Source organism: Trichoderma harzianum (genome assembly GCF_003025095.1).
Source record: "Trichoderma harzianum CBS 226.95 unplaced genomic scaffold M431scaffold_4, whole genome shotgun sequence".
Classification (NCBI taxonomy): Eukaryota; Fungi; Ascomycota; class Sordariomycetes; order Hypocreales; family Hypocreaceae; genus Trichoderma; species Trichoderma harzianum.
Window position 1 is genome coordinate 2,339,875 of NW_020209252.1, and position 23,124 is coordinate 2,362,998.

The window sequence follows — 23,124 nt, forward strand, 5'->3', positions numbered from 1 at the left end:
GCTTTCGCACCTAGTTGCTACTCTCGAGTCTCCCCTCCCAATGATAAACCCACACACGTCTAAAATCACACAAGAACACGCGCAAGCGCCATGCTGATTTGATACTTTGATAGTAGCCTATCTCATAGCTTGTCGTCACGTCCAGTAACGACATAATGTTGGTCCCCTTTCGTATCTTCCCCTGCCCTTCAAAAATAAAAAAGCTCAAATGCTGCATCTCATCCAGCATCAAGGGCCCAAAGATCTTCTCCCATTCTTGCGGGGGTTGTAAAAGCCGACCCAGGTGTCCACTTTACTGCTTTCATCCGTAGCATTCCCATGATAGCCGCTGTATGTAATGTTTTCGCTGATACCCTTTTTGTGCGTCCCTCTCATAGTACTCTGATCATTCTGCCAGAGAGAAGCATCGTCTCTGTGCGTGTGTGTATTTATCGAGCCGACGAAGGGGGAATTTGTCGACGCCTGCGCAGTATCCGTGGTATTCATGCCCATCGCAATGCGAAGTGCCTGGGACTCAGCCGTAGCAGACGACGGGGTAACACCGATCCGTTCCAATAGGTTCATCCGCCTAGAAGGGCTCTCTTCAGTTCCCATGTGCTGCATCTTTTCGAGATCTGCCTAAATCCCGCGCAAAGAGGCATGGCCTACCAAAGGACTGCCAATCTCACCGGGAGCTCCAACTGCCCGAAAGTGAGGATTTAGCCCCTCGTCCGTGTCAGGAACCCATCGTATCTTCTTGAGCCCCACAGCATCTTGCTTCACATCAAAGGATCCCCCACCATTTGACAGACTGCCGACAGTATCGCAAAGGTTTAACAGGTCTTGTTCCGAGATGCTGGGGTCACCAGACACCAGACTGACATGTCCCTTGATGTCTGCCAGATCAACGTAACCATCCTTGTCGGCAGTGGCCGAATTTGTCAACTCTTTGCACGCCTGTGAGAGTAGCAGGCGCACTGTTACGTGGCGAGGCTGGGCGCGAATGGATCCCAATCCGCTCGGAGATCCAACATGAAATCCTGGTGGGCCGCTTGGAGGACCCCAGCCTGGATTGCCAAATGTCGGTAGAGCAAATGGCTGCTGGGCCGTAGCGGGAGGGAAAGGCTGCGGAGGGCTGTTGATGGGACCCCAAGGGTTGTGGCCCATTGGAAATCCCGAGTCAATAAAAGGGCCTGCAGCAAAGCCGCCTCGAGGTCCTAGTGGTTGATGACGCATGCCGCCAACACCAGCATCTGCACCCAATGGCTCATCGTCTTCAACAAGAACACGGCTTCCGAGATGCTGCGTATCCTCCTCCTTATCACGCGAATATCCATGACTGACGCTGCCAGGACGTCCTATCGGTGCTGGTCGTCCAATCGGCTGTCCAGGAGTACCGGGCGCGCTCTCGAATCCAATAGAACCTTGGCGCCCGTGTGTCATGACAGGACCGTCTCTGGTAGGCATGGGATAGCCTTGGTTCATGGGATAGTCACCAGTTGGCTGTGAGAACCCGGGAGGGGGCATTGTGACGGGTGGATAGCCGCGAACCGCAGAGCTGTTGATACCAGGCGGCGGAATCATCATATTATGACCGGGACTCGGTCGAAACCCTACCGGGAAAATGGGATCGTGACCCGGCCGGTTGGAGAAACCTGGCGGGGGTGGAGGCCCATGGGGACCCAGCCCTGGAGGAGGCTGCATGTTCATCATGGGTAGCTGGAACGGGGCAGATGGGCTTGGGCCCTTGGGCAGTGGCAGCCCAGGTGGTGTACCTGGCATTGTAGCTGGCTGTATCGTGACCGGAGTGCCTGCGCTGATTCTCCTCTCGGGCCCAGTCGAACTAGGGCTGGTATACACCGGCGTGACAGAATGTGGTGATGCGCTCTGGCTAGGTACGGATGCTGTCTGCGAGTCAGATGAGCTTGCCGGCCCGGTCCCGTGTTGCTGAGACGTCGTCCTCGGCCGTATGGGAGTTGGCGCCTTGGGGATTGCCGGAGTTGCTACGGGAATCTTTGGCGAAATGAAGCTTGCTGGATTAGGAGGATGTTGAGGCAAGACTGCGGGCAAGATAACAGGAGTCTGCGCCGTCTGGGGAGGCTGCTGTTGCTGTTGCTGATTTCCACGCTTGGCAGGCTGTGAGGGCTGAGTCTGGGCTACCGGAACAGAGGAAACCTTTGGGGCAGCCTTTTCTTCCTTGGCTCGCTGCAGCTGCTCTTCTCTGGCGGCCTCTGCCGCTTCTCGAGACTCCTTCTGGGACTTTGCAGCTCTGGCCTCCTTTTCTCGCTTGTCGCGTTCCTGTTTCTCCTTACGCTCCTGAGCTTCTCGCTCTTTCTGCTCTCGGGCTTCCCGCTCTTTGGTGCGTTGCTCATCCTTGAGCTTCTTTTCTCGCTCTTTGGCCTCGCGCGCTTTTCGTTCCACTTCGGCTTGCTTCTCTTTCTGCTCGTGGATCCGCCGCAGTCGTTCAGCCTCCTTCTTTAGCCGCGCGTCCTCTTCGGCCTTCTTTTGGGCTTCCTTCTGCTTGCGTTTCTCTTCGGCTTTCTGTTTCTGCTCAGCAATCTTCTTCCTCTCGGCTTCAATTCGGGCGGTTTCCTCGGCGGCCTTCTCGGCTTCTTTTCGAGCCTTCTCGTCCGCAAGCGCTTGCTTCCTTTGGGCCGCCTTGTCCTTCTTCTTTTGAGCATTCTTTGCCTTTTTCGCCTTTTGCTCGTCCACCGCTCGGCTTTCCTCCTCCAGCTCCTCTAGTAGCTTTTCTTGACGCTCCTTGGCCACTTTCTCTTTGTACGCGGATAGTACTCGTTGTTCGAACATGCGGGCGGCGAATATCTGAAACATGCGTCGGCCTTCTTCCATTCGCTGCTCTTCTGTCATCGGGTCCTGGCAACAGCACTCAGTATGGAACTTGGACGGCATCACAGATGGGTTGTAGTATACCTCTTCATCCTCATACTCCTCGTCTTGACTATCGTCGTAGTCCTCTTCCTCCTCCTCTTCTTCGTCCTCGTAGTCTTCGTCTTCAGGAGGAGGATGGTTGTGAGGAGCGGAGTATGAGCCGTTGGGATGACCGTAGCCGCGAGCGAAGTGCTCTCGCGCGTCCTCTTCTCGGGCCATTCGACGTTCCGCAAGCTGCTCCATCATTTCGATGAAGCGTCTGCCGTCGTTTTTGAGTAGGTCATCCGCCACGGTGAGAATGCCGCCTAAGTCCATGTTACCATATCTGTGCAGAAGTGATTCAAGAAGTTGCGTACCCTTGACTTGGAGACTGTTACCAAACGTCAAGAAATCAGCTACGTCTCGGTCAGGAGAGCCGTGAAATTCCTCGGGAGGTTCGTCGTCGCTATACTCGTCGTCCTCCGCTTCGTCTTCGCTGTATGCTTCTTCTAACTCTTCGTCATCGTCGCCCACGTGCTCCACTATTCGACCGCGAGCTGGGGGAGGCCGGGGATATCCTCCGGGCAAACCTCGCGTTTGGCGGATCGAAAAGTCTCGGGGAGGAGGGGGTAGCATCGGGGGGTCCTCTCCTTGATTTGCAAACTGCTCGAGCTCGAGATAGTATGCATCATACAGACCTTCCAGTTCCTCCTCGATGGCGGTGCGCTTCCTCCCGCAGACGGTACAGCTACACGTATGCTTCTGCTGCTCCTTCATCTTCTTTAGTACGGCGTCCTTTTCCACCTTGACCAAGGATTTCCGGTCATCCTCGCCCAGGCCAAGCCAGAACTCCTTGATACGCTCGCGCTCCTCGTGATTGCTAGTACTCCATATCTTATCCCTAGACATTCCAGAGCCACGCGGCGCCGGAGCCGCTGGCGCCAAGTCGTCCCCGTGATAACGATGGTTGTGAGTATGGTGGTTCAGATCCATCTCCTCGGCGTGGAGACCGGGACCGGTCTTTTTCTTCTTTTTCTTGTTCTTTTTATTAGCTTTAGGATCTATGGTGTGGCCATTCGTCGTCGGCATAGGCTCCGCGTCGTCAGCTAGATCATAAACGTCATCATCCTCGTCACTTGCGACAAGTTCATAGTCCGCGGGCATCGGCTTGTCGGAGCTGAGAGCGGGGCTGGGATGGCCATTGGCAACCTGCGCAGCGGCCGCCTTGGCCGCAGCCTTTTGCCGCCGCTTCTGCTTCTTGCGATTTACCGTGGGCGCCGACGTGTCGAGGCCTGTCGAGTCCGCGGGCGGCGGGGCCTTGTTGGGTTTGGCGATGGTGGGCGTCGAGGGCCGGGACGAGTCTGACGGGCTGGCCTTGGGAACGGTGATGAACTTGGAGCCGTCCTTGTTAGTGTATTTGGCAGTGTTTCGAGGCGATGCCGGCGCGAGGGGGGCCGGTTTCTGGTGATGGGCCGGCATCGTGAATCTACGGAAGCAAGGCAGTTGAGAGCATCAAGTCTCGGGACTGGGGGCCCAGGGCGGCTCAAAACGACGCAGCCTGCAGCAGGAAGAAAACAAGCAAGTCAGTCGTCGGGTTACTAGGACAGAGCAGCAGCAGGAAGGGCGTGCGGACGGTCAAGGACAAGGCCAGCTGCGGGTGGCAAAGCACAGCGTTGGAGATCGATGGCGATGGCTGGGTTTGCTGGTGGAGGTTGCCGGCGACTCAAAATGAGGCACTCACAATCCGCAAAGCCAATTCAGGGTTAGGTCAGCAATGACGCCAGTGGGGGTTTCGAAGAGCCCCGGCCGAGAGCCTGAGCCTGTGAGATGCGGCGCGTCGTGAGAACTCGCGTCGATTGCGTGGGGAAGGCGATTGGGAGAGTCGTGGGCGATGCTTTGGAGGGCCAGAAATCGATGGAAGTCACCGTGTGGTGTAGTTACATAGCGGCATGTACTTCTGTTATGCAAGAATAGACGTCCCTGTTGAGGCTGGCGAAAACCGGGGCTGAAAGCCGTCTATCAGATTTCGCGCTGGATTTGAAAAGGCGACCCTGTGCAACGGCACGTGATGCCCTTTTAACACCCAGATCCGCAGCCGAAATCTGGCTTTGTGCCTGAGGCGCTGGGGTTGGCGGGCCTACCAAAGCCCAAAGCACAGAGCCAACAGGCGCTATACAGTATGTGCTGTAGGGGTCCTTCCAGGTGCTTCCAGCAGGCGTGGACCCTTATGGCCTGCAAAGTACCTGTACAACATCGCAAGGGCATGGGCACTCGGTGCTGTGCATCGTACGCAGCGCGGCCAATGTCACTGGCGTGTGCCTGTACCCCGTGATTGGCATCGGTACCGCTGCCCTGCTTCGTTTCGAGCAATGGCGGGCGCACATCACCGCATTCATCACATTACATGGATTACTACAAAGAGTACCTAAGGTAGGTACCGTACTTGCGTTAGTACATACAAAGAGGCATTGACGCTTTCCCTGCCTTGTGGCTGTACTCCATACGTGCCTGGGCTAAAACACACCCTTTCAACTTACATAAAGCAGCAGAACTTAGTCGTTGTTTGGCAATGACGTCTGATTAGAGCGTTTGATACCAGACACTATTTCCTATTTATAGCGGGCGAGCTCTCCCTGGATTCGGGTTCAGGTTCAGCGCTGGGTCATAGTCACCCCTCGCCTGAAGCTGTGGTGCAAGGGCAAGCAAGGGTGAAGCGGTGGTAGTCCTACGGTACAGAGTACATAGTCCTGTGATAGTCCTGCGATCAGCATGTAGCGATGCAAGGAGCAGCGGATTTGTTGGGCATCAAGGTCGTACAGATAGTTACCAGCTCGCCTCATTCGGTGTGGCTGCATCTGTGCCTGCCTGTTCGCTGCTGTATTGACATCCATGTAATACCACGTTGCCATTTGCTCGCAAGGCTGTTGCCATGGTCTGATGCCAGAGAGTGGTGGATGATAGCTATTTCGCTACCGCTTTCACAAGGCTCTCTGAGGCATGGATCGTCATAGCTGATGCACCTGGAGTCTGCGTCATAGGTAATGCCACCCTGATCACTACCTGGTAGATGACAGATGGATGTTACCTTGATCCGGCGTCCAATACGTCTCTACTTAAGTAGTTGCTACGTATAAAGATTACTCAGATCAATGCAGCCCTTTGATATCAAGCGGGTACCACAATTTGGACAAAGCAAGGAGTCTTCTGTACAAAGGCAGTTAGGTTGTTTACAAAGATACTGTACCTACCACGACGGCAACAATGCATCTCGGGGTGTAGCTTGGCTATCGATATGAATTAGTTGGTCGTTTTCCGCATTGAGAAGAGACCCTCGTGCTCTACGTCAAGTTACGTAGCCTACCGCTTTGGGACAGGACCCTCTAGAAATGCCTTGAACGCCATTCGGTGAAGCAGAGTGGCTGTTCACTCTCCTGATCCATTGACATGGACGCACGTCTACAAGCAGCTGACGCATCGTAGGCAGCAGGCAGGCCAGGGGGCTCTCTCGCAGCATCTCCAGACTTGCTGCACTTACACTTTATTCAATGCTTCACAACGGCCTCTAGTTCTGCCTTGCCGCCCGTCTGCTGGCAGCTGAAAATAAGCCCATCTGCACCAAGTGCACGAAGTTTGTCTGGCGCTCATGCAAGGTAAGAATCCTGCAGAGGGCTGAACCCCACCATTGTCCATCATGGCCTACACTAGCAATCACGGTAACCTGCTTAGGTAGTTACTTGTCGTAGGGCAGTGTTGACATGAGCATGAGCAGCCCGCAAAGTGCCTGATGCAAGCCATGAATTAACAGGGTAGACTATTGACATTGGCGGCTCGTTATTCGCCAGAATGCCCCGAGAAGCTTCTTTTCCCGCAAAGCTTGCGCTCATTTCAGCCCTAGCTGGCCCTGTAGTGAATCCTTCCTTGGTGCTTTGTCGGGCAGCAAACGCGATAGCCCCCATAGTACAGTGGCCACTCTCGTCTTTGTTCCCCGGACTGATATCATAACATAGGATTGACCTGCCATCAACCCGAGTCCCTGCATGAAAGACGGCAGAAAACGAGACGCGTTGCAATGCACCATGGCGTTCTCGTACAGAGCATCCAGCCGTGCGCCCAATAGACTTGCAAAGCCAGGCTTTGTTTGCTTTCTTAGCGCCTTCGCTCTCATGCGTGATGTTACACCATGGCTTCGAAGGCGGTCGCTCATTCGCCCGAGACTCAGCCTCGCTTGGAAGCGGGACGATCGGTAGTATTCCGCCGACCGAGTGAAGATCAGGACGACTCCGAGGAGAGGCGCAGGCAAGAGAAAACAAGAGATAGACAAGAGATAGACTGACAGATCGCATAGACAGACGGGCGGCCAGAGGCAAGTAATTGCAGGCTTACATACATGTACATCGCAATAATTCCCTTTATTGAACTCGACACCAACACTAACCCTCTCTAATACTTTCAATGCCACTTTTTAAAAATATCCCCGTCTCCGTAAGACAGTTCAATCGGCCGGCCAGGTACTAGCAGTCAACGCTACTGTGGCCGTAATGCTTCCGGCAAAGGTACAGCCCGTCCCAAGTCAAGACACTTTTGGGATGGCCGAGGCGAAGCTGCGCCGCTGGTTGGCCGGTTTGCTGCTTTATGTAATCTGGCGCGAACTCCTTCTTCTCTTCTTGAGTCGTAAAGTCCGGCCTCAGCGTCAGACGCAAGCCTCAACTCGGCCTCGATCCACCAGCAGTCTAGCGGCCCATCTTGTTGGTGAAACGTTGCTGGGCTGCATTTGCTAAGGACCTGTGCTGTGCTATGCTATCCTCTTAGCCTTAGCAACGATAGCGCCGTGAGCAGCGCCTTTCCCCCCTTAAACCCTGCCTGTTCCTTTTCTTTTTTTTTCCCTCCGTTCTTTTTTATTTCCTGCCTCACATTGATTGTCTCGCTTTCATTTACAACAGCAGCAGCAGCAGCAAAGTTGTGTGATTCTTCTGCCCCTAGCCTGCCCTGATCCGATCCTCCATTGGCGCGGCCAAAGTCCTTTGCAGCCGACCGCTCGCCGCAGCGAATAACTGGAGACTCGTCCAAGCTCGTATTCCGATAAATCGCCTGGCAACCAACCAATCCGTTCCACCGCCCTGGTCCAACCCGTATCCCCTAGACGCGACAGTACGATTCTGGGAGGCAGCACAAGAGCGGCGTTCCCGAACCAAGATTCATAACATCGATAATCGAGCTCGATTTGCCCCGGGAGCCACTGCTTTTAAACTGGTCCTGTCCGTCATCCACAGATCTTCGGCGAACAAGGCCGTTGGGACTGGGGGAGTTCCGTTTGGCACAAGAATCCGACGCCTGGCCCTGCCTGCCTACTTTCGCTTTCGTTTCCCACTTGACGACTTCTCCGTCCAATCTATCCATATCCAGCAGCTCTTAATCGCATCGCTTCAACATGGCTAGTGGGAGTCCGCAAAATGTCATCCGCAGGTACGATCGATGTCCATGCCTCTGTTATTGTTGTTATTGCTGTCACTGGTGGCTTTCTATTCGTTCGATGCCGGGTGTTGAGCCCATGATTTGGCTTGAGCCATGGCAAAATCTGCTAGACAACGGAATTGTTTTGCTAACCAGACCAAACTTGCAGGAAACTCGTCATCATCGGAGATGGTGCCTGCGGCAAGACAAGTCTACTCAGCGTCTTCACACTCGGTTATTTTCCTACAGTATGTTATTCCAAGCTCTCTCTCTCTACTCTAGACAAAGTGTATGCGGTCGCTAACCATAATGTAGCATTACGTGAGTTCCGCTCGCGATTGCGCACCCACACAGCCGAGATTAACCTCCCAATGCAGATTCCCACCGTCTTCGAAAACTACGTAACCGACTGCAGAGTAGATGGCAAGTCCGTGCAGCTTGCTCTGTGGGATACGGCCGGCCAAGAAGACTACGAACGCTTACGACCCCTTGCCTACTCCAAGGCGCATGTCATTCTAATAGGCTTCTCTGTCGATACGCCCGATTCTCTTGATAATGTCAAACACAAGGTTCGATGGCGCCCATTCAGCATATGATGGAATCGCTGTGTGCTGATATAATGTTGTTATTCTAGTGGATTGAGGAAGCTACTCGCCTTTGTGAAGGAGTACCTATCATACTCGTCGGATTGAAGAAAGATCTGCGCGACGATCCCGTTGCTATCGAAGAGATGCGCAAAAAATCATTGCGATTCGTCACTACGCACGACGGCGAGGGCGTCGCTCGAGAGATTGGCGCCAAGAGATATCTTGAATGCTCCAGTTTGAGTGGAGAGGGTGTTGATGATGTGTTTGAGGCGGCTACCCGAGCGGCTCTCCTCACATTCGAGAAGGGGGAGAGCACAGGCTGTTGCGTTGTTCTGTAGGACTTGGAATTTTGTCCTCACGCGTCGAACGAAAGTCGACATGAAATACTTGGGCCAAAGGAAAGTGGCCGAACAACGCACCGTTACGAGCCTGCATCTCGACGAATGAGGCCATGACATGATGCTTGCATCTTCAAAGCTTGTTGCCGCTTGGCAAAGCACAGTTATCTCCATCTCTGCTGAGAAGAGTATAAGCGCAATGCTTCTCTCTCCATTACACGGCCTTTGAAACCAATGTTTCTTCCTTCCTTGGAATTGCAGCTGATTACATCACATCAAGTATTGCATAAAAGCATACATACAACCACTACGAGAACATGGTCTCGGCCTGAGGGGGTCGAGGTTACCAGCCGTCCTTTCGCCGTTCTTTCTGGTCTACCTTATTGGAAAGCTCTGTTTATTTTTTACTCTTGGATTTTTAAATGCTGTTTTTATCGCAAATGTTTGGCAAGCGTATTTTGTCGCAGCGGAGAAAAAGCGCTTCAAAGCGAGGCGGTTTCAACCTCTGTACTAATATGGTGGATGGCATAGATCAATAACTGGTATATTGTGTTTTTTTTGTCCCATTCTTGTGGCATATGGGACTTTTTTGGACGGAAAAGGGTGAATGATGGAGAGGGCGATTTTATTACTCTGCTACTCTAGCAATAAGAATGTCGAGTCTCCCAATTGAACGCTCATGTCATCACCTGTGATTTATTCTTCTCCATTATACTCACTTTATTTTGACCACGCTATCGATTTTGGATATATCATGGGTGGTATTATACAATTCTTCATATTCATACATGGCGTCTATTTCATTTCTTCCTTTTTTTTTTCTCTCCTGCAAGCTCCCATATCGTTCCCTTCTCTACCTCTTCCAGTCGTGATTCCACGGCTCTTTCGCAGGGCTATCCGTCTGGAACCTAGCATACTCTATCGGCACGCCCTCAAGCCCATAGACGCCCTTCTTCTCCATGGCGACTCGGTACAGATATCCCTCGCCCCTAGACCCAGGCCCGACCGTCTTGCGCAGCTCCTCGCAGGCATTGTACATGCCCGCGTGCATCCTGCTCCTCTCCTTCTCGATGGCCTCGTGCTGCTTGCGGCGGAAGAGCATCCAGGCGCGGTGGATGGTCCAGTGGCGGAGGTAGCGCTGGCGGGCCATGCGCAGGGGAGGGGGCGCCGGGGAGAACATGTTGCGGCGGAGGGTGCGGATGCGGTTGAAGTTTTCGGATTTCGGGGCCGAGCGGTTGCGGCGGGCGGCTTTGGGGGCGGAGGCTGGGGTGGGAAGTTTGCGGGCGAGGGAGGAGGAGGTTGTCGAGAAGAGGCGGGGGGTTGTTGTCATGGTTGTGGTTGTGGTGGTTCGTGAGAGGAGGGAGAGGCGGCTGAAGAGCCCGGTGAGGGAAGAGGATGCCATTTTGGAGAGAGTGTTGAGTTGGAGATGTTGATTTGTTGTTTGTATCTCTCGAGGGAGGAAGGAGATTGGGATTCAACGAATCTCGCCTTGGTGTTGAGAATCTTTGTGGGACGATTTGAGGCGAAGATGTTTGGGTGCCCGCTCCTTGGATTCGAATTGAGTGTGTCTAGAGCGAGGCCCGGCTCAATTCTTCCCTCCTCTTCCTGGATATCGATGTGGGATGGGAAAAGACAGCAGGAATGGGGCTGTTTGTCGCTTTGCTCGTGTGGTTTGCCGAAGCTTTACTTGACGCTATCGCCAGAGAAAATGCGATGATGGTGCGTGGCGGATAAACTTAAATCCGGCTAAACTATTCTGCTGTAAGTCTCGCGATGAAAGTTACAGCAAGGGTATTGAACTGAAAGATGTGTTTGTTATTTTTAATTTTATTTAAATTTATGTTTTTCCACTATATAATTAATCAATTTTTATTTTTTCCCTCAGTTGAACAATCTCTTTGTTGTGAGGTTGGTAATGGAACTTGGAATCGGTTTCAACTCTGCTCTCCAGTACAGAGTACACTAGCATCATTTCTTGCCAATGCAACACCATGTTAATAGAATAAGTAGGATTTGGTCATAATTAATTTTCCTAATAATTTCATGTATATCATCTATTGTACAGTTACAGGTCCTCTCTCCCCAATTGCTGATTGATCAATATCGACGCCATCATCTCATGTTTTATATATTCTCCCACCATTCAATACACCGATTATAGATTACAACATCCGTATAGGCTCTCTGCTGCAACGATGTCTATATTTTCAAGCCAGAGAAGGTTTTTGACATATTCAACTGCCTCCTCGGCAGTGTGATAGCCCAGCGCTCTTATTGACTGCCTCAATTCGATAAGAAACGGAACTTGTGCTTCGGGATCCAGTAATGAGCAAGCTATCACAATCGCCCAGAGACGTATTTGTTGGAGCTGTACAGGAACCTCGTAACAAGGCACTTGAAGTAGTTTGCCAAGCCGGTCTCCAATGGGGTCTATATCGGCCCAGTGGAAAGACGCCAATTGCTTCAACTTTGACATGACCATCAAGCATGCGAGCTGTACCATTCTCTGCACAACAAAGACAGGATGGTCTGTATGCGGGTCGTCTTCTGGAGATTTGGGTATTGATAGTATAAAATGACTCGCAGACCCCAATTTCTCGGCCAGAGCCGCGTCATGGGTCCAGAATAGGGGGTCATTGGCGTTCCGATTGACCATCGCGATGACTGATGCTGTTACTCTGAGCATAGCGTATATCCGCTCTCCTTTAGGTGCTATCGTTTTGGCATCGTTGAGTAAAATTTGTAACGTATCTGACATGTCGCTTTCATAATTCATTTCCGAAGGATTAACGCAGTGTTTCGGAATGGGAAATCGAGGATACCGATCGAGCATGGAAGCTCCCATTAAATCAACACTACTCACTTGTTAGCAGTTGTAGGAATCTTGATTCTATCATGTGCAGATACTCACAAAAAAGCCATTAATGCAATTCCCCTGTCTAATTCGTCGAACCCGTTGCGAAGATGGTATATTCGCTCCAAACCATTCATATGCATAGAATACCGACTCCAGTTTCCCACACGTGTCTAGACAAGGTAAAGTCTTTAGAGTCTGGTTGGAATAAAACAACTGCTGAGGGTTTCTTACATCAATGCATATAAATCCCATAATAATTGCTATGACGCCCATGCTTACACACTCTTCGCGACTACTCAGTCGACGGGATAGCTGGTTGAGTGATCTACTGTAGTACTTATTCGCCTCGGGGTTGCTTAAATACTCCACACCGGGACAGGATGTAATATCTTCCTGTGCAGCACGACCTCGAATCACAATGGCCTGCGCAAGCCATAGATCAAATGCGGTTGGATCTGAGAGGCCGATTTGAACCCATGAGGTGCGGAACGGTCGATATACGTAGTCGGCCTCGGCAGCCACTACGATGTGCGTTAGAATGTAATTCCCAGTAACAATTATAAATAAGTTGTATGATTAAACACTTACTGAAGCTGACAAGTTCGCAAGCACGAGCATTCGCGTCAACGAGATGTAATTGAAACGACGGTGGCATTCTCCCAAGAGGTGGTGACTCAGCCGCCTCAATCTTCACTGGCTTTGCCTCAGATGCATCTTCTCTAGAAGCGACTTCAAGAGGAATAATCTTATATCTTGGCTTTTTGCGCTTCGAACGACCGACGTCTGCCATGACATGGCGACGAACGTAGGCCAGATTGTGGCGGCTTCGACTCTCTTCTGGGTGTGAGATGTTGACAAAGGAGAATTGCTTAGAGCCCATGATGAACTGTCCAGACAAGTTTTAGTGAAACAAAGAGGAATTTGAATTCGAAATAGTAGTTTGAAAAGACCAAGTTTTAGTTGCATAGATGTAGATTCGGAGACGGGGAGCCGCATTAATAAATGCTCGGGTAGCCTGCCGAGAATCTCCAGTCCCTATTTTAGCACCAATCCTGGTAGGGTGGGCTTGTCGCTCCACATGATTCCCGGACGAATGCGGAGGAAACGTCACCACAGGAAATACGGAATAACAGTTGGACAGTGTAAGAAGAGCATAGAAAACTAGTTTAGCATGTGAAGACTAAATAAACACTATATCTTATTTAGGACCCTGTTCTCGCGGGAGATGAATTTGTCCGAGTTAGAGTTACCACAACCGGAACGTGTTAGTTGCCAGTTATGCCACCACTAACGGAGATGACCTCTCCAGTAATCCATCGGCTCTTCTCATTGGCAAGAAGCAGCACTGAGTCTGCGATATCCTGAACTGTTCCAAATCGCCTCTCTGCCCGTGTCAAGTTGAGCAAACCTTCCTTCAGCATTTCAAACTCTTCATCTTTCAGTGAGTCGGTGAGCACAGGGCCGGGCATCACCGTGTTAATGGTGATGCGTTTGTTGTCGCTTCCAAGCTTCCCAATTGTTAGCTCCTGTAAGACGGCTGGCATTGAATTAGTTTAAGCACTTACATCTCTTGCCAGACTGTACGTCAAAGCGTCCATGGCTGCCTTTGCGGCTCCATAAACGGCCTCGATTCCGAGCTTTGACGCCACGCTGCCGACATTGATGATCCTTCCACCTTGTGGCATGTGTGGGACCGTAGCTTGAATGAGATACAGTGGCCCCAAAACACAAGTATTGAATGTCTTTTCAACACTCTCCCGGCCCATAGTCAAGGCGGGCTCTCGCGAAGCCCATGCGGCATTGTTAACTATGCATAAGTTATCAGCTCAAGCCTCTATAGTACCATTGAATAGCAAACACTCACCAAGGATGTCGATACGATCAACACCAAATCCCTCGATTGCCTTTTCAACTAGCTTCTTGGTTCCCTCAGGCGTGGTGACATCCTGTTGAATGATGACGACGCTGCCCTTGCCGGCCACTTCTTCAATGCTTGCTGCAACCTTCAAAGATCGAGGAGCAGTGGCTTCCGAGACATAGTTGATAGCAACACGAGCACCGTTCCTAGCAAGAGCGAGGGCGATGGCGGCTCCGATGCCGTTCTCTTTACCGGAACCGGTGATGATAGCAGTCTTGCCGGCCAGGGAGAGGGAGTCTGTGGTTGACATTGTGAGGTAGGTTGGTTACAGAGAATTGTATAATAGAACAGTGATTGCGATTGCTCGAGATGAACTTTGAAGACGAGATGAAGACTGTATTTATAAATATTTCTCCCGCGACTACTTCTGCGGTATTTTGACAAACTACATCTTCAACCCTTTCATGAGTCAGTTGTCAGTCGATTTGCTGATTTGTAAGACGCGAAATCGATGGAATTACATGACAACTATTCTGTTACAAATTGAACCATGATGAAATTATTTACTTGTTAGAAGCCTATCATGAACTGTTTACACCGTGTAAGTGGCTCAACATAGGAGCTAGCTCTTGGTTTGCGACGAAAATGGAAGTAAGAGAACCTTGCATGCACTAGTATTATGTGGATTCAGCGCCAGAGATCAGATCCATAGACTATTCCAGGAAGAGAAAAAGGACATCCCTGTCTGCATAAGCCCGGGATATTCACGGCCTCCATGGCTTCTACGGACACCCAAGTTTGTCCGAATGCAACACAATTGGCGATCAGGAGGAGGAGATGGATGTCAAAGGAGAGTGTCAAGTGGAAAAGATTCCATCAGAGTTTTTGTTTAGTAATTATAGGTTAATTTTGCATTTGCTTTTTAGCCGGAATAGGTCGTCAAATATGATTCACTGTGGTGGTTGTTGAAGATGAATTGGCCGGGTACTTACACCTTTTTGCCGATGCATCAAGTCGTTATAAGAGAAATAATACAGACCAAAACTCTCTAGGCTCATTTTTTGTTAAACGTCGTAATTGCCTCTACAGACAAATTGTTGTTTATCATTAGTATGAAGGGACTAATAAGTTGTGGCAATTGGGTTAATAAATATGCAGCTATCTCCCAGCCTATGGTATCAACTCCGTATAATGATAATGAAAGAACTAAAGTATAGAGCTTTCTACGGGTTCGTCATTCTCGCTGGGTCCAGCTATTGTGAATCGAAAACAAATGACATTCTTCTATAAATAATAACAGTTCTGGTATCTTATACAAAAAAAATCCAAGCAGATATACAATAAAACATTCGCTCATAAATGTCTCCCCAAGACGCCATACCCACGTTACCCATCCATGCTACCCTGACTACATGCTCTTGTACGCTAGATAGACCTGCAATGCACCCTCGACGCTTTGTACAACGCCGAAGAATATAGTGACTGCAAAAACAAGTATCGCTATCCAAAATGTGTACCATTGGACGCCATTCCTTCTGTCAAACCACCACTGAGAAATGTTTCTGGGACTGGACTCGTCAAACGCCTGCTTTAAGATGACAAGCTGATCATGCCAGTAATTAAAATTCTCCAGTCTGCGCTCCCGGGTACGAAGAGAACCACACTTTAATAGTCGCGGGTCAATCTTCGCAATACTCTTTAGCCAGCTCGTCGTCTCATTATCTGAGGAGGGGAAGAGAAGGGCGAGAGTGTCTAGCGTTTCTTGGAGAAATGATGCTGGAAATGGACTGTTGTCTAGACTATATTGTTGTTAGTCAGTTGTCTGGGCTTCGTATTCTTTGTTTAGGAAGTCTGCTTACCCTTTCTGAAGCTGGAGAAAGCTCGCGCAGTGAAAAATGAAAACAACCTGGTCGTCATCCACAAGACGCAGATGGTCTGCCAAGTTTGTTGTCCATCGAATCTCAATGCCCGCTATGCGATTCAAGTTCCTAGCCGTGAATACTTTGCCAAGTTTGGGCCGATCTGCTTGCAGCGTCTTTTGAGGACAGAAATACGTCGCCAAAGCATTATTCAACGATCCACTCTTCCATGGAACAGCAGTCAATCCGGATAGACCAGCAGAAATCCCGTTGAGCTCAATCTCCGTCATGACAAGCAGGCTTGCGCACATGTCTATGCCATGGTTGATGTCGGCAGCGGTAGATGCAGACGGGCACTTTTCCGCCACTGCTACTTGCTCGAATATTTCATCTCTGGAAGCCCCATCCAGGATTCTTCTTGCAATTGAGGCAATGTCCGCGTGGGAGTCGGCACAGAATCCGTCACAGCCATCGAGTCGCAGGCGCTGAATACGCTTGGAATAATATTTAAAGTAAGGCGACATGCTGCCATGACGGTCTGAGGCCTCCCATAGTGCCTCGAGCAGCCCCTCTTGCACCGATCCTGAGATTGGAAATTTCTGCAGCGGCTCATTCAAGGCCTCAGACTGCGATAAATGAGAAATATGAGGATTCATCGCGAAAGCATCGGATCCAGACGGTATTTGGGATTACAGAAAGGTAAGGATAGACAGAATCATTGCATCTTGTTTACTTTTCTATCAATGGGCAATTTTGAGGCTCTTTGCCGAGGTTTTGAATGTCACCCTCACTTATACAAGGATTCGTGGCGGAATAGGTAAGGCGGACACAGCCTTCAAATATCCACTAACAATGGGACATGGTCGATGTTGATTGGAATCAAAGTCGTCACAGCAATAACTGTCAAAGCTCGCCTGGGATCGAATAAATCCCGGGATCAAGAATCATCATCACCAAATAATGCACGGTCTTTATGTTACCTATATTCCCGCTCTAGAGTTTAGATCTTGATTCTTCTTCAGCGGGTTTACAGCAGTTCTACCCATCGTCTCACGGTCTTACAGGTGTATTGTTGTTACCTGCATGCAACCCTCTTTATAGTTGGTGTGATTGTCGGCGGCTAATATCCCCCCCAGCTGCAGCATTTGAGCCTCCCTGTGAGCCTTACGCACTCCATCAACCTTGTCCGCATACGCATATCGAGGCAGTGCAAGAAGATGTCGCATCCAATGTGTTGCCGTTCTTCTCTTTCCCCCCCCTCAGACCCAAGTCCAACTAACACTATTTTTCAATAATACACTTCTTGCCTGGCGAAAGTCACACTTACCAGGCATCTCCCTTCTGACACTTACAAATTCCGCCATCTCAAAGTACACTAAATGAGTCAACGGCCAACAACTCTGTTTGACTGTCCCGGTGAATACAGCCACTAAAGAGCGCCGCGATGAATATCGTTTCGCGAAGCCCAAAGACGTGGCCATACGCGCAGAGTTCGGCACAGGACTCCGTCGGAAAGTTATTAGGGACACTACATCCAGGGCTGCTCGGCGACATCCTCTGTTGGGAGGCCAAGGGGGAGGCCCGGAGGCTATTCGAGAGCAGCCTCAAAAAGTCCATCCTCGACTACTTGCTCGAGCACAGCGACAAGGCGCAAGAGTCTGGCAGCTACCTTTCCATCCCGCTGTTTATGGTTGGGAAGAGGGCAAAGCGAGCGAAGCCTGTTGTCATGCTCGTGTCGGATGATAAAGTTGCCCGCAAGGAAGCATATGATTTGATTCTTCATAGCGACATCATGACCAAATACCCAGGCTTCGAGCTTGGGCACTCGGATTTTGAAAAGCTCATGGCCTGGGCCGGCGACAGCGTCTCCGTTTTCTCATTACAGCAAGAAGGCGCTTCAGATTGTTATCGATTAATCTCAGACAAAGAGGTCTCGGGCAGGAAGATTCTTGCCAGCACCAGCTTAGGAGCTCTTAGGACCGAGTCCATCGCAAGAGCCCATAACGTATATGGAGATCACTCTAGAGGCGATGACACATTCTCTGATCGCAATTCCGTGCCCAAACAAGGTCTGGGACTTGCCGCAGCCGCTCTCGCCGTAGCTGGTGCCACAAAGTATCTCCGGGCTGGCAAAGTCGAAAAGAAAGAGAGACATCGAGGCCGCAGCCGAAGCCGAGGCTATACTTCCTCTGACGATGATCGCTCACCTTCTCGTTCTCGCTCACGCTCACGTCGCCGCCAGCGTAGCACTTCTACGTCAGCCAAGGCCGCAGTCGGGACTGCCGCCGTCGCTGGCCTTGTCCAGCATTTCCGCAACAAGTCAAGGACGCGATCAAAGTCACGATCCAAGTCACCACTTAGAAGCGGATCTCGCAGCAAGTCGACGCTTAAGGGCAGCCTTTCTACGTCGGCCAAGCCAGGTTCGATTCGAACGGCCACTGCTGGTGGTGTTGTAAGTTATATGAACAAACACATGTTGCTTAGCATCAGCCATTTCTTGAGAGATTCACCATCGATCGAGTTGCCAGCGCATAAATTCGAGGCGAGTCAGATTAGCGACTGCGAAATAACGGGCCTGGGCGATTTCGACGATGATGACGACGATGAGACAGACACGGATTTTGTTGAAACTGTGAGGCAGGGCAGCGTTTCAGATGTGGACGAGAGTAAAGATTCCGAGGTGGACGACTCGTATACTCCTACTTCAGCCTCAGAAAGTGATAGAAACTCACAAAGGCGACTCTCCATCTCTCCGCAAGAACCCAGCTCCCCGGAAGGGAGGTTAATAGGCAAAGGCAACCCTGTTGTCTGCAGTGAAGAGCTTGATTATGCCCTGTTTGAAGTGGACATGAACTCCCCTTCAGAGTCCTTACTCAACAACGCAATTTCACTTACTGATCTTGACAAGATCGAGTCTGGTCCACGAAACACGGCGGTGAAGACTGTGACTTCAAATGGTAGAGTCGTCCATGGACTCATGTCGGAAGATACACTTCCCGTACGGCTTCCTCACTCTAAAGAGTTCACCGAGGTATATACTGCGAGATTCTTTGGGTCACTTGGTCCTGGAGACTGTGGAGGCTGGGTCAGGGATAAGGTAACTGGCCGCCTCTTTGGACACGTCTTTGCAGGCAATCTATCCAACGGTCTGACTGCCGTTATGCCCGCCAGACTTGTTTTCGAACATGCTCGAGCTCTATTAGATCAACAATTTCCATTGAAAGCGCCGCCGGAGCCCGATTATAAGCCACAAGAATTCGAAAAGTTGGCATTTCGGAGCATATATGACGATGTTAACAGCACACATACGGTGGAAAGAAAACGCTGGGCTGATCTCCACTCGGACCCCCTTTTTAAGGACATATGGAGCTTCCTTGAAGGGAGTGAGGCAATTCGGAAAAAGCGTGACGCTCTTAGCAGCCTTTATACCTCCACGGCAAATGAGATAAGTCGGAGCTCACTCAACGATGATAACAGCTCAATGACTTCTGTGTCACCAAGCCAGCAGCTCCCATGCGAATTCTACTGGTATGGCGATTGCAAAGAGACATTCGACCTCCATGACATCGACGGCTGGGTAGATCACGTTGCTGCCTACCACCTCAATATGATACTACCAAGCAAAAGCTGTTGCTGGTTTTGCGATAAGGTTGTATTCCACGCCCAGCCTGTAACCCAGCAACAGTGCAGACTCCGTTTTACAGATAGAATGCATCATATTGCAGATCACTATCGCCGAGGGGCAACTCTTGCTGATGTTCGCCCTGATTTTGACTTTCTCGACCATCTCCGGATAAACGATTTAATATCTGGAGGAAGCTTCCAGCGTGCTAGACACTATCACGAAACACCTCAACCAAAAAATGGCATCAATTCTACACCCTTAAATTCGAGACTAGATCGAGGAGCGGTTATAGAAGTAAGATCTCGCCCGCCACGTCGCCCGCGAGCACCAGCCTATGAAACGGTTGGACATGCTAAACTCACCAAGAATTATATCTGCCGAGATCCAACCGCCGCAGGTCTTTATTCTGATGTAAAGCCTGATTTTCCACTCTCTCAGTGCCCAGAGTGTTCATCCGGGAAGCAGTATAGTGCATATTACATGGCAGCAGACCATCTTCGGCGGAGGCATTTCCAAAGGCACTATCAAGAGACACTTGTCAACAGTAACAGCAGGGTCGTTCGTTTATCGTCAGCTGTGTCAGATCTCCGGCTATGGACTGAGGAGGTTCTTGTGAAGGCGGGTGAGCCTCTTGACTCATCCATTCCAGTGGATACTGAAGATGAGGCTTCGGATTCAACCGAGAAAGTTTCCCCTTCTCGGGACGTCAATAAGAATGTTTCCCCTTCTCGGGACGTCAATAAGAATGTTTCCCCTTCTTACGGCATCAATAAGAATGTTTCCACTTCTTATGATGTTAATGAGAATGTTTCCCCTTCTCACGACGTCGATTCATCTGAGAATGTTTCCCCTTCTTATGATGCGAATGAGAACGTTTCCACTTCTCACGATGTCAACGAGAATGTTTCCCCTTCTCACGACGACGATTCATCTGAGAATGTTTCCACTTCTCACGATGTCAATTCATCTGTGTCATCATTTCAACCTCTAACAGATGCGGTCTTCCCTTATCCCAGTTTTGATCGTGTCGAGCCCTTTGCACCCCTCTACCCGTCCTGGAATTCCTGGAATACACCGTTACCTGGGCTCAGCTTCTCACCACATTCAGTGTCGACGGCGACTCCCAGTTCAATTGCCAATTCTCCTTACCAGTTATATAATGTCAGTTCTCATGGACTACAATCACAATTCCAGGTTATTGGAGAAGAGTTGGATGAAGTTCCCGGCTTCACTTCCGATTCTCTTCAAGGGCATGAGTTATATCAACCGTCCTACAATTTCGATCAATCGTCCCACATTTTCGATCCCCTTACATCAACATATAAACCACTTGAGGGACCGCCACCGTCGGCCGAGTACTACGTGCCAATGACATTGGCTGGTGGTGCACACCGAATTCGAGACGCATATTTCTCCCCGTTAACATCCCCAGTTCTCACTTCATCCGATTTACCCTCAGGTCCAGCCGCTGCGATGAAGACGGATGAAGGAAGCTCGTCAAGAGCTCCTGTCATGACATCGCGTCAAGCTATCGCTGGCCGTTCAAGCGGCCGCTTAAGCTCAGATCAGAGGCGCAAATCATCCAAGTTCTTATGCACCATCTGTAACGACCATCCAGGTGGCTTCCGAGGGCCTCATGAGCTCGATCGTCATATGCGTCGACATGAGAGCAACAAGATGACGAAGAAGTTTATATGTCGCGATCCGACCTCCGTTGGTATCAAGCCCGATGTCCAAGCCATCAATCCACTATCAAAGTGCGAATCTTGCTTGGCACAGAAGCAGTACGATACTGTAGGCGGAGCAATGTCTCACTTATACATTGCGCATATGATAGATCCATCCACTAGGAAGTCACAAGCCGATCAAGGCAAAAGACCGCTGACAGAACAGCTCAAGGATTGGTGTTGTGAAGTACAAGTTGATGGAAACGGGCGAATACTGGCACAAGCTGGTGACGCAAGTGCAGCGCTGCAGGCCGAGGGGGATGATATTTCTGGTTTCCTAAAGGCTCTAGACAGTCACAAGACTTTGGAGTCATTCGAGCCAGGCAAGAAAGGAGAATCAGCAACGAGCAGAACGGTTGCTCAGCTGTCCAGGTTCCAGCAGATGAGGGAGTCTAACAACGCCTTGACCGAGTCGATGACTTCTTCAATGCAGCTTGATCGTTCCTCAATTGTTTCAAGCAGACAGCTCGATGGAACGATTTACACCGAGGGTGAGCCCTCGGCGATGGACTGCGACGACGACAACGAAGATACGGAAATGACCTCTGATATACCAGAGCCCTCCGGCTCACCGCTACGGGGTGTTGGAGGTTCTGATGTTCAGGAGATCGTCTGCTCCAACTGCTCTACCCAAGATAGTCTGGTTTGGCCAACAAGGCCGGAAGAAAAACCTCTTTGCGTTAATTGCAGCAGAAATCTGCCCACCTCTCAAGATTCTGCACGGCCATCGTACATCAACCTTTTCTCTTCCCCTGCCATCGCAGCTCGGCGAGAACGACAAGCTCAGGATGAGCGAAAAGCTCAGGAAGAGCGCGACCACGCCTTGATTGGAGACGGGAGAGGCCCAATGACCAACTTTCCCTCTTCCACTGCCGCTGCAACTCGACAGCAGCAGTATCTTGAACAACTGCAGCAAACACCTCGCAGCGTCAAGCGGCCAAGGCCCGTTATGGCGTGTACCGAGTGTCGGAAGCGCAAGACGCGATGCGATAGCCATTATCCTTGCTTGCCGTGCCAGAGGTCGAACCGCCCCTGCAAAAGAGCCGACCAGGACTCGTTTCACCAGTCCTCAAGCCCAGACGCAGAAGGAGTTGAATCTCGCATGGCACCCTGGGTTCAGGATAACATCAGCAAGCCATTCGCAAGCGTGGCCAATGCCTTCAAGAATTCTCTCCTATCTCGGCAGCCTAAGCGAGAGCTCTCCCGGAATCGAGGAAGGCTGGTCACTAAGGCTGGCAGAAGCCAGACTACAAACACCACCGTTACCTCTGCTGACATTGATACCGGAGCCGTTATCAATGATGCCAACGTTGGTGCTCATAAGGACCTCTCGAGGCTCCATGCTGGCTTAGCATCTCCCAACGACGTCGATTCGGATGACGTGCGTCACTCCAATATGGATAATTGGCCTTTAAAATGATAACTTTCCATCGGAAAAATAAAGGAGAAAAAAACATGAAAGAAGGAAAAATCAGAAACAATCGGGTTGCGTGGCAAGTATACCTAAAACGATATCACTGCCAACTATTACCAGCTTTGGTGGAGAAGTGTCCAGCTCCTTCAGATTTACTAAAGTTGGGCCACGACGAAATGGTTATGATGGAATGATTGAACGGCTGGAGATGGAAGATTGTTTCAATGTTTCCTTGGTACGGTGATCGGAAAAGCCCTCTCATTCATTTGTATATATTGTTTGTATCTTATACGGGCTGAGCTATAAGGCGTTTATGGAACTTTGTATAATATATACCAACTCTTGCTCATATATGCATAAGCTCGACTGTTCCCAAGTCACTGCAAACGCAAGGAATAAAAATGACATTCACAACACAGCAATCAAGATACCTGTAACGTAGGATATTTACATACTCTACTCTATATGCCTTCTGCAGTATATACCGTTGAACTCAAGCATCGACACCTTCTACCCTAAAACATCAATTATAGGACAATTAGGGGATGGCCAGGCACTAAT

The 23,124-nt window shown here is 50.4% G+C and overlaps 8 protein-coding genes across 8 annotated transcripts; 3 read left to right on the plus strand and 5 right to left on the minus strand.

The window, feature by feature from the left end:
• Positions 1-277: 277 nt before the first annotated feature.
• Positions 278-3,164, minus strand: M431DRAFT_506783 (hypothetical protein). Its single transcript, XM_024918861.1, has 2 exons — positions 2,911-3,164; positions 278-2,853 (listed from the first exon to the last, which is right to left on the minus strand). The coding sequence occupies exons 1-2, from the start codon at positions 3,112-3,114 to the stop codon at positions 619-621; spliced, it is 2,439 nt and encodes an 812-aa protein (XP_024776720.1). The 5' UTR covers positions 3,115-3,164; the 3' UTR covers positions 278-618.
• Positions 3,165-8,275: 5,111 nt separating this feature from the next.
• On the plus strand, positions 8,276-9,223 carry M431DRAFT_80244 (hypothetical protein; the record flags this gene model as incomplete). Its single annotated transcript, XM_024922921.1, has 5 exons — positions 8,276-8,310; positions 8,468-8,546; positions 8,614-8,619; positions 8,676-8,867; positions 8,933-9,223. The coding sequence occupies 5 exons, from the start codon at positions 8,276-8,278 to the stop codon at positions 9,221-9,223; spliced, it is 603 nt and encodes a 200-aa protein (XP_024776721.1).
• Positions 9,224-10,076: 853 nt separating this feature from the next.
• Positions 10,077-10,625, minus strand: M431DRAFT_81278 (hypothetical protein; the record flags this gene model as incomplete). Its single annotated transcript, XM_024923022.1, has 1 exon — positions 10,077-10,625. The coding sequence occupies one exon, from the start codon at positions 10,623-10,625 to the stop codon at positions 10,077-10,079; it is 549 nt and encodes a 182-aa protein (XP_024776722.1).
• A 619-nt stretch (positions 10,626-11,244) lies between these two features.
• On the minus strand, positions 11,245-13,005 carry M431DRAFT_112608 (hypothetical protein). The gene is made up of 4 exons (XM_024911841.1): positions 12,669-13,005; positions 12,312-12,601; positions 12,135-12,250; positions 11,245-12,078 (listed from the first exon to the last, which is right to left on the minus strand). The coding sequence occupies exons 1-4, from the start codon at positions 12,958-12,960 to the stop codon at positions 11,379-11,381; spliced, it is 1,398 nt and encodes a 465-aa protein (XP_024776723.1). The 5' UTR covers positions 12,961-13,005; the 3' UTR covers positions 11,245-11,378.
• A 340-nt stretch (positions 13,006-13,345) lies between these two features.
• Positions 13,346-14,284, minus strand: M431DRAFT_551267 (hypothetical protein; the record flags this gene model as incomplete). The annotated part of the gene is made up of 3 exons (XM_024921333.1): positions 13,945-14,284; positions 13,646-13,887; positions 13,346-13,588 (listed from the first exon to the last, which is right to left on the minus strand). Exons 1-3 carry the CDS (start codon positions 14,246-14,248, stop codon positions 13,346-13,348), a joined length of 789 nt encoding a protein of 262 aa, XP_024776724.1. The 5' UTR covers positions 14,249-14,284.
• Positions 14,285-15,346: 1,062 nt separating this feature from the next.
• On the minus strand, positions 15,347-16,087 carry M431DRAFT_82049 (hypothetical protein; the record flags this gene model as incomplete). Its single annotated transcript, XM_024923111.1, has 2 exons — positions 15,347-15,737; positions 15,798-16,087. 2 exons carry the CDS (start codon positions 16,085-16,087, stop codon positions 15,347-15,349), a joined length of 681 nt encoding a protein of 226 aa, XP_024776725.1.
• A 2,501-nt stretch (positions 16,088-18,588) lies between these two features.
• Positions 18,589-19,008, plus strand: M431DRAFT_63985 (hypothetical protein; the record flags this gene model as incomplete). Its single annotated transcript, XM_024921652.1, has 1 exon — positions 18,589-19,008. A coding segment is annotated over one exon (420 nt), but the record flags the coding sequence as incomplete, so codon positions are not given.
• A 264-nt stretch (positions 19,009-19,272) lies between these two features.
• On the plus strand, positions 19,273-19,737 carry M431DRAFT_53240 (hypothetical protein; the record flags this gene model as incomplete). The annotated part of the gene is made up of 1 exon (XM_024920859.1): positions 19,273-19,737. A coding segment is annotated over one exon (465 nt), but the record flags the coding sequence as incomplete, so codon positions are not given.
• Positions 19,738-23,124: the final 3,387 nt, after the last annotated feature.